This window comes from Chamaea fasciata, unplaced genomic scaffold, assembly GCF_029207755.1.
Source record: "Chamaea fasciata isolate MVZ Bird 193981 ecotype frontalis unplaced genomic scaffold, bChaFas1.0.hap1 SCAF_18, whole genome shotgun sequence".
In the NCBI taxonomy this organism is placed as follows: Eukaryota; Metazoa; Chordata; class Aves; order Passeriformes; family Sylviidae; genus Chamaea; species Chamaea fasciata.
The window spans coordinates 8,172,330-8,182,134 of record NW_027094103.1 but is presented as its reverse complement, the minus strand read 5'-3'; the positions used below and the strand labels follow the sequence as shown (position 1 = coordinate 8,182,134).

The 9,805-nt window shown below is 40.0% G+C and overlaps 1 protein-coding gene across 3 annotated transcripts in view; it reads right to left on the bottom strand.

Moving 5' to 3' along the window:
* Positions 1-3,908: 3,908 nt before the first annotated feature.
* The window catches only part of GALNT9 (polypeptide N-acetylgalactosaminyltransferase 9), a 128,350-nt gene continuing 122,453 nt past the window's right edge, over positions 3,909-9,805 (bottom strand). For all 3 annotated transcript variants that reach the window (XM_066199744.1, XM_066199742.1, XM_066199745.1), the window contains 2 exons: positions 7,969-8,136; positions 3,909-7,240 (listed from right to left, as the gene is read on the bottom strand). In XM_066199744.1, coding sequence (XP_066055841.1) covers positions 7,094-7,240; positions 7,969-8,136 — 315 coding nt within the window. In that variant the 3' untranslated portion in view covers positions 3,909-7,093. The remainder of the gene's footprint in view (positions 7,241-7,968; positions 8,137-9,805) is intronic.

The window sequence follows — 9,805 nt, the reverse complement described above, 5'->3', positions numbered from 1 at the left end:
ATATGGTTAAGCAGTAAAACTGGGCTAATGATAAGAAGAATAAAGTCCAGAAAAACCTTGCACTAAATTTGCATTCGGGTTTTGTTTGCTGGGTCTTAGGATTACAGTTATTTTTAAATACTGAAAGAAACTCTTGGATTAAATCACAAGTTAGGAATGTTTCATAAATTCTAGAATAAAGAAAGGGGGTTTTGTCTGTTTGTTTGCTTTTACCTCAACATTACAGACAGAAAAATACCCCATCCTTGTTTCCTTGCTTTAAATTTCAGATAATGAGTCAGGATGCAAAGGCAAGGCTAACTAATAAATGTGCTCAACTACATTACAGTAACAACAGACAGCCAAAACAAAACAAAAACACAACCAAGCCATTACAGGCTGAAAAATCATTATCACTGCCACTCAGTGCTCAGTTACAGGCACATAGTAATGATTCACAGTCAATTCATGAAGATTTATTGAACAAAAGGGTGGCTACATCCACAAAATACATTCTTAACAGTGAAAAATCTGATTCTTAGGATAACTTCCACAGTACAAATGTTCTCAGATGCAGAACTGCTGACAAAATATTTGTATAAACCTAATTTTGCCAGATATTATTCACAAAACATTCATTCTAGCAAGCATATGGTACCTTCAAAGGTGATGTTTCTCCTTCCAAAAAATGCTGGCTTGATTACAATAGGAAGTTGGGTGTATAGAATGCCTGGGCTGGAAACAGAGCAGTGTTTCTACACAGAGTCCTCAGCGTGGCATTACAAAGAAATGGGAAAGAACACAAAGACTGCTCCTGGGGATGGAGCTAAATTTGCCAAGGCTGTATCAAGGCCATTCCTTCTGAGGCTGGTGGTATTGTCACCCACCTGAAGACTACAGCCAACCCTACCTCCTCTGGGAAAACCAGGGAATCAGTGGCTGGTCTTCCACATAGGCAGTCACTATCCCTGCAGAAATTGGGAAGGAAAAATCTTGGGCATTCAGATGTCACCCAGCTGATTCAGCTGAACCAGAGGGGTGTAAGAGTGTCAGGAACATGGGCTCATGTCCCATCCTGGTCACTTGGCCATAATCCTGGGTGTTCCACGGCCTCCTGCCAGCAAAAGCAGCAGGGCAGGCAAGAGTGAAAGAAGGACTTGGATCCTTTCTCAGATGCTCTGTTCTCCTTGATCACAAACTGCAAACTTTGTCATACATACTGGAGAAACAGCCTGGCTGAGATCCAAAATCAATGCTCAAACCAGCAATGTATGTTTTATCCCACTGAGCAACTCAGGAACCTGATGGGCTCTCACCCTGCTATCACCCAGCACAAGAGATGACACAGAGCATCTGCTTGTGCAGTTATAAAGTTATTTGCTGGTGACACAAAGAAAAAAAAAAGGCATGACAGTCAGTTCAGAAATACATTTTAAAACAGGATGACAGAGGTCAGACTAAGAAGGGTGTTAAAAAAGAGTTGGCAGCAGTTATTCACAGCTTTTCACCATATGAGAACTACAGGGCATCCTATGGAATGAGAGGCTGTGGTACTGACTCACAGAAATTGTGCTATTTATTACAGCAGGGTGTTGTGATATCCAGAGCTCTAAGTGGACTGGATACATACAGGCCGAGGGTCATTAAATCTAATGGCGGGGTTGCTGTGCAGAGCCTCTGGCTTGGGAGGGCCTTACCCTGAGAAATTAGGGGGAGATATTTGGTGAAAAGATCATTCTACATTTTCCCTGCATCCTATTTCATTCTTCTTAACACCAATTATTGACTGTTTGCAGTGGTGACATGCTGGGATATGTAGATGACAGTAGTTTGAGCTGTTATCAATCCAGTCTTGGATGTGCACCCTCAGGGCCAAATCTCTTACGAGTGTGTGGTGACTACCTTTCAGAACACAATATGTGAAATTTAAATTTTAAAATGCCCATATGCTTTGTTCTTCTAGTTTTCCTTTGTGTGAATCTTTGAATTTTAATATGTGTATCCAAATGTACAATGATAAAATATGCAGCTCATGTCAGCAGTAAAATGCATAGTAATTTATTAACTTTATCAGTGTGAATACAAATTGATTTGATGATGTGCCACATAATGAAAAATTATTTGCAGTCACAACTTGCATTCTAGTTGCTGCATTTTAGTTAAACATTACGAAGAGTTTGAAAACTGCACAACACTTGTTGATAGCCAATAGGAAACACTAATACTATGAAAAGTAATCAATGCTTCTACATGTCTTTGAAGACACTCTTGACACAGAAATTGTTTTTCAAAAGCAGGTTTCCATATATTGTTTCACTGGGTATTTGAAAGCATTCTTGGCCAAAACCCATTGTTATTTAGGACAGCCCCTGAACTCAGTATCTTTTCGTTACATGTCATTAATGCTTTTGTAATATACGTCACTGTATTTTATGAAGCCAATTTGAAATCCATTATAATGTACTAAAGAGGACCCTGCAGTTTGGGATTCTTTCCAAAGAGAATTTTTGGGTATTAAGTTTACTGTGGTGGCATCTAGATCTAGAGACATGTGAAGACCTGATCATTCCTTGTTTTCTTTCCAGCCTGTTAGCTAGATCTTCTAATTTGCAATACCATCTTTTATCTGTGGTATGACCTCTACCATTGACTTTGATCCGCACTAAGAAGCAGGCAGTCAAAATAGCAGCAGGCAAAAATAGAACATCATTGTTAGAAACACCTTCAATCAAGTGAATTCTGGTAGTTGTTCTTCCTCCCAAAGCCTCTCATGAAAAAATCAAAGGTATTTGTGCCCTAACTGAATAATAATATTCTAAACTCCCTCTGAACTACAGCTTCTGTTGTAGTTCTTCTTATAGCCCAACTCCCTTATGGCCCAAAACAGGCCATAATGCACTTTTGTATGGCTGGTAATGAACCATTTCAAATGAATACTGGACACTGAAGGAATTACATGCTGTGTAATTGATCCAAAGAACAGATTAGGACTGGTGTTATTTCATTAAATCTTATTAGCTCTGGCTTAAGTACTTAAAATTGCAGCTATCCTGTGTCAGATAGATTACACCCCTTGTCACATGGCAAGTGAGGTTTTCATCACAGTTTTTAAAAAGGAACAGGCTGATGAAAAGGAATGTAAATGAAGGACCATGAAGGCTTTATCTTCAGACACATTGAGCCCCAAATTATTCATTCAACTGAATGAACACCTTCAAACACCTTCAAAATATGCATCAAGACCTGTTGTTTGTTTCCATGCTTTGGTCTTAGATCACTTCTGTGGAACCTGAGTTTGGTTTTTTGCATGTGGAACAGCCCTGAAGAATTCGGGCGGGTGAGCACATTAGAGATCTTATATGACTGCAGGAGAATCCAGTGAAACCCTCTTGGCTCCTTCCCACAGGAGCTTAGCATGCCTCAGGAACCACCAAGCCAGGCTAGAGGACAGTTCTGGCTGAGGAACAAATAGATTCAACTAAACTGAAAATAAATTCAGCTTGGAAAATAGTTTGTAACTCTCAAAAAAGAAAGGGCTTTTTATTACCTTAGGATTCAAGCTAATTTTTAGGGACCCTGACATGCTTAGAGAAGTATATTTATCCTGGCTTGGCTTTGACAACAGTGGGCTAGACTTTCTTACCAGTGTGCTGGTCTTTCTTACCTTCTATTCTTTTGTCCTATGACCTAGTATTTAGTTCCATAATCCCCTAAATCAAACAAAATAGCATAGAAAGCCTTTGATCTGAATTTTCTCCACAAGGCGTATTACACTGCATTGAATACTTTTCATGAGATCTAGAATGCTGCACTGTGGGAAACAAGACTGAAAATTTGAACACCATTAAGCGGGATTTCAATTTATACTATGGGGTGAAACACTGACAAAAGAACCACAGACTTTGGTTAAAACAGATAATACTCAAGGCTTTTTTATTATTATTCCTTTGATGAGAGAATATTTAAGACCCTCTCACATGCAGAGTCACCATGTTAGTACCACAGCCAAAGCAGTGGTTCATACAGATAAAGAACAAAGTAAAATTAATCCAACAGATGTGTTTTGCAAATATAAGAAATTGTTCCAGCAAGTCTTAAAAAATGACAATCACATAAAATACCAGCTCCACCTTTTAAGGGTCATTTGATTTCTTTTATATTATTATGTAAATCTCAAAGCCATTTATCTACCACAAAAACCTGTTTTCCTTCTTATACCCTAAGTCTGGTTCTTGCAAGCCTCCTGCAGCGGGTGGCCTTGGCACTCAAACCTGCCAGGACTGACCACTCACAGACAGTGTGGCCACAGTCAAACGCTCTGCTCAGAGCACTGAGGGGCAAAATTCCAAGACAACCAACTCTCTTTCATCATGGTGACGTCAGAGTGAAGGTTTGAAATCTCCCTTGGAATCTCTGCCAGCAAACACAGATCTATCTGATCCTCTCAGCTTCAAAGCTCCTAAACTGCCCATGCAAGACTCATTTTAGGAGAGTGGATTTAAACCCCAGTACTCCTCTAAATATTCAGCTTTCCTTTTTCATTTACCCAGGGTTTGAAAGGCTGCCCCACTGCTAACCAAGGATCAAGTGCAGATTGCTAATTCAAGACAAGGAAAAATAAAAGGGAAAAAGAAAGCATGTGGCATATTTGCTTCTGTTCAGTACTGTAACTTTAATAGGTATTTACTAGTCACACGGATATATAATTAATTGCTACGTCCTGCCATGTTCACATAAAATAGTTAGCACTTACTCACCAGAAAGACTAAAAATGGGTGTGTACGACCTGTTGCTCTCCCAAAATCTCACCTGGCAAAACCATCTTTTCATTCTTTTGCCTTCTCACCTCCCTCAAGGAGTAAAACTCCATCAGAGCAAACAAAAGGAGAACACAGCTTTCATACATTTTAAAAGGTGGAAATTGTATTTGGAGAGAAAATGAAAACTAACTTAAAACTCCCTCCTGTACAAAGCCTTCAACATCTGCTGCATAGATGGTAAATACAATTTTAAATTGTCTGATAGCTTAACATAAGGAGGTTAAATGCAGGGCAGCTGTTCCCAATCTTTATTTAGCATGAAGTTTCCTACCTGTTTTGGACCTGCGGGAAGGCTTCAATACTGAGATTGTCCGTGATTTTATACTGTATTGCTTGATTTATTAAAGATACTTTCTCCCTGCAGGTCTTATTACACTGTTCTAAAGGTTTTGTACAACTTACCATAAACACAGAATCTGAAGCATTTTTGTATCTAGAATCTCACCCAGAATTATTCTTTTGTATATGTCCATGTGTAACGTGGTCCATGAGACATGAGTAAAGATCAGCAATTAGCCCCAAGTAAACTCCAGGACAACTGGCCTTGTATTGCATCTTGCACACTCCATTTCAAGAATAAAGTTGGGGCAAAAGATAGTGTTATGCTTTCTAGATACTAACCAAAAGTTGACAAGAATTGACGGATTTTGCATGTTAAAAGTAAACATTTTATTACATACCATGCCCTTGAAAAATTAACTTTGTTTCCGTTCAATTTTGTTCAGCATGCCTTGAAATAGGAATGGCAAAAGTTATTAAAGGAACAGATCACCAAGATTCATGGTACCACAGTGACTGCAATTACCTATTTTCCTGGCTCGGTAAAACAAAACAAATTTTATTTTCAAATAACTACAAAATATTTAACAGATACCATCTGTGTCTCTCCTTCAGTATGACTGAAATCATCTGGACAGAAAAGCTGCGTGCCACGGACCTGCATTCAAAACCTGCTGATGACAGTGGCCATCCATTTTGAAAGCCTTTTGGATAAGACCTTGTCACTGCTCTGTCCATATGCACTGATCCTGCATGAATCACTGGATACATTATTAAATTCAGGTTCACAAAGATGCTGCCAATTGGTCATCTACAGTAAAATATTTATATTTCAGAGTAACATTATTTATATATGCTCCCTACCTCTTGCTTTAATTTGCCTTCTTATCACTAGGCTTCTGTTTGTTTTTCAAATGCTGAAAAGACTTTGTTGGTTTGTTCAGGAAATTTGTCTAGACAGTGCTCACAAAGCATATTTGCTCACATTTGACATTTTCACAGGATGGGAAACAAAATGGAAGATCCAAGTTTTTAAGCTCCACAGATGGTACCTAAGCCAGTCAACTGATTTCCGGATTAAGGAGCATCCTTGTTCCAGGCAGTCTCTGGAACAACACAACAGTGACCTGCAGGACAGAGACCTACACACACTCAGGGCTTTGGGGCCAGCTGAGCCCTCCTGAAATCCATCCACTCATCCACCAGCACAATGACTGCCTCAGGAGCGCCAAATATCCAAGTGCTAAGCTGTGATGCCTCTACAGCCAACAAATATAAAATGTGGCAATATGACAGAGCATGTGGCTATTTTACCTATTCAACATTTACCTGTGTCTAACTAGAAGAGGTCTCTAAAATGCTGCTTTCCAGCAGCTCGAAGGTTGAGAACCACCTGTAAACATTTGTGGAACAGTCTCTTTCTAGAAATAGAGACTCCCTAAACAATCAACCTTGAAATGTATCATATATTGTATTTCCAGTGTTATTTACAGATCTTCTTGTTTAGTACAATGAACCAGACATGCTGAAAAGGTAGGATTTTTCCAGTCCTCTTTTATATGAAGTACAATAAAAAAGGCACGTAATTATTCACCATAGGAGTTGTGCACCAGTCCAAAACTTAAAGCTAAAAAGCTACCCATCGGAGAACTCTCTTTATGAGGCAGTATTGGGACGTCTCCTCTGAACTCAGAATAGAAAGATCTGTCTGTCAATTCCTCTAGGAGAGCTTAAGGAATCCACCTTCCTGCTGTGTTCTGGTCTTCACAAGACTTCCAAACCAACAGAAAACTCTCGTTAAACTCCCCACATCATCTGCTGGAGCAAGGAAGAGTCAAACAGGGCATGTGTGTGTCTGCTTTCCTTTTTCTTCTTTCTTTCCTTAGAATGCCCAAATATGGAGGACTCTTGAGAGCCAAGACCTGTTCAAACTAATTTGCTTTAAGACAAATGCCTCACGAGATATGGCACACTGAGCAATGGACACCAGCAGGAGAGGCAGCTCAGCCCCACAGTCAGTGCCGACCATGTTTGATCCAGTTTCTAATCATCCATTTCTGCCCCGAGCACCTCTGTACAACTAATCTGAGCCCAAAATTTGCATCCTTTGACATTTCCACTTCTAGACAACGGCCAGTGTCTCTGCTGATGATTGGACCGTTCTGGAAAAAAAAGAAGGGGGGAAAAAAAAAGGATTAGAGGAAGGAACACAAAAGGTGAAGAGACTAGAAAAAACAGTGTTAGATGTGCAAATCCCTAAAAAACATTATAAAATGCATTTCTGCATATATCAAGTGATAAATGCCCCAGAAAGTGCTAGAAATTCCTAGGAAAAAGCTAGCTAATACATAAAAAGTACCAAAACAATTCCTTCATAATCGTACATTTAGGAATTGCCGGGAAAATCCCCCCAAATCTCTAGAAAGTCTCCAAAAAGCACCAGTGAATGCCTACAGAGCCCAAGAAACAGGAAATCCCAGAGACTGTATAAATGCTTTTGAAAGTCTTAAAAATGATTTGAAGATTCTAGATATTAAAACATGCTTATAAGGGGGCTAGAAAAATTCTAGAAAAGTTCTAGATGCAAAGACTCCTGGACAGTAAACAATTATAAGCATGTTCTTAACAACCAGGACCAAAATTGAGAATATTCCAAGACAGAATAAATAAAAATTCCTAGAAAGCATTCCCCAAAATTTCTAGTAATAATGAAAGAATATCCCTGGGTAGCACACAATCTATGCAAAACATATCTGACTGTTTCTAAAAAGTTCTGGGGGGGAATTCCTAGTACAGCCCTCCAAAGACCTCCTTGTTTTTCATTAAATACTCTCTAGAGCATCATTCCTCTCCAGTTTCTCTCTTCGAGGCTTCCTGAGCTCTTCCACACCTGTGTGAAATCCCAGAACCTCTGTGCTGGCCTCAGGACGTCTTCACACTTCTTGAGGGTGGGTGTCCTGCCCTTGCCATCGTCCACCAGGCATTTGGAGTCGGGCAGGAAGGCGGTGGAGCCCAGCGGCCCCAGCTGCAGGACACCTTCCGAGCTGTAGCGGACAAGCTGGGGGGAAAAGGAGAGTTTTGAGAGGGTGAGGAGCCCTTTGTCCTGCTGCACAATGGGGTCTGGCATATCTTGCCCAAGGGTGACTCTCGGGAATGTTGGTAAAACCTAGAACACAACATTCTCTTCTCCCACACTCCTGCTCCCCACCACTCCCCACCCACTACTTCGCTGCAAAAAGGGCAATCAAGGAAGTGAAGTAATCAATATGTAAATCATGCCCACTCAGCAGGAGCTGATTTAACAAGGACACGATGTCAATTTTGTCATGCAGTTTGTTCTTAAGAGGTCTGTTAGAGGCTATTGATAGCAACAAGTCTAATTAGTTTTAGTAAATAAACATTACTGAAAAAAATCCAACCATGCAACCAGTATCCAAAAATATGAGAGGGGAAAAAAGAAACCATGAGGGGAATGGCAGAAAATTTGCTAACATATGCTTCAGGCCTACATAATAAAGAATGACACTCTGGTATTTCGGTTTTGTGTAAAGCACATTAAAGGGAAAATGCACGATGCTAATTTGGCAGCAGGCCAATACGTCAAATCAGACTTATCTACTTCTCACTTCTGTGCTTAAACCCAGAGTCATTAAACCAGCATAATATTTTGCCCTTCTTACTCTGAAAGTTCAACACCCAGGTGCCAAAAGACTGCAGAGTGGAGTCAGCTACGTGGCTTGCTTGCTGTGAGTCTGGATGCTGCAGGGTGAGGATCTGAGCCACCAAAGAAATGCAATTACCACCCAGGAAATTCACTGCCTGTCTGGTCCTATTGCTGCTATATGGCTGCAATTACTTAACAAGAAAGGGAAGGAAGGTCAGAAGTGCCTGCCATTTATTGGATGCCACTGACCAGTGTGTGAAATATCATTAAAAGTCAATCAAAAAACCCCTCAAATTAGAGTCTGGCTTTCTACCGCCATCCTTATTAACCTCAGAAGAATCATGCTGTGAATAATCATTTCTTGCTGGTGGTAAAAAGAGCATGGTCTACTTGCTCCCAGACCAGATGCTCTTTGACATAGTATGTGTTCATTTTCCCACCTGCCACTTCTGTTCAGAGCAGCCATGTGAAGCACAGAGGTAGAAGAGAGCCTACATCAGAGAAAGCAGAGATAACCACATGAGGATGCTCTGGGTATGAACAGTGCCTTTGTCATGGCACAGTCTGTACACACTAAATCAAGACACTTCTGGGGTTTTTTCCCACTCTGAGGTTAGGAGGGACATATGTAAAATAAGCTCAAGCAAGCAAAGTAATTCAAAATATGAAGGGACTGCCAGGTGAGCCAAATTAACTTTGGTTTTTTTCACATAAAAAGGAGCTGGGGAAAAAAAATACAAATAAAACACATTTTCTCTCTCTGTTTTTTTTTTAAATTTTTTTAATAAAACCTGACTGTATATTTCACACTCCTATTTAATGGGTTTTCAGCAGAGTTCAAATGAACTGCAGGTATGGCTGAAACACTGACCAGAAAATGTATTCATCTTGCTGTCTTTATTCTCTCTGTAGTCCCAAAATACCACTCCACAAGCTTGTTGGCTTTGCCTTATGTAGATGATCAGAAGCACTGTTTACAATGGGCTATCTGCTCTGTAGGATAGGATAGATTTTTCTATTTGAGATGAGCAGCATTTTCTGTCTGGTATTAAAATGGTCTAAA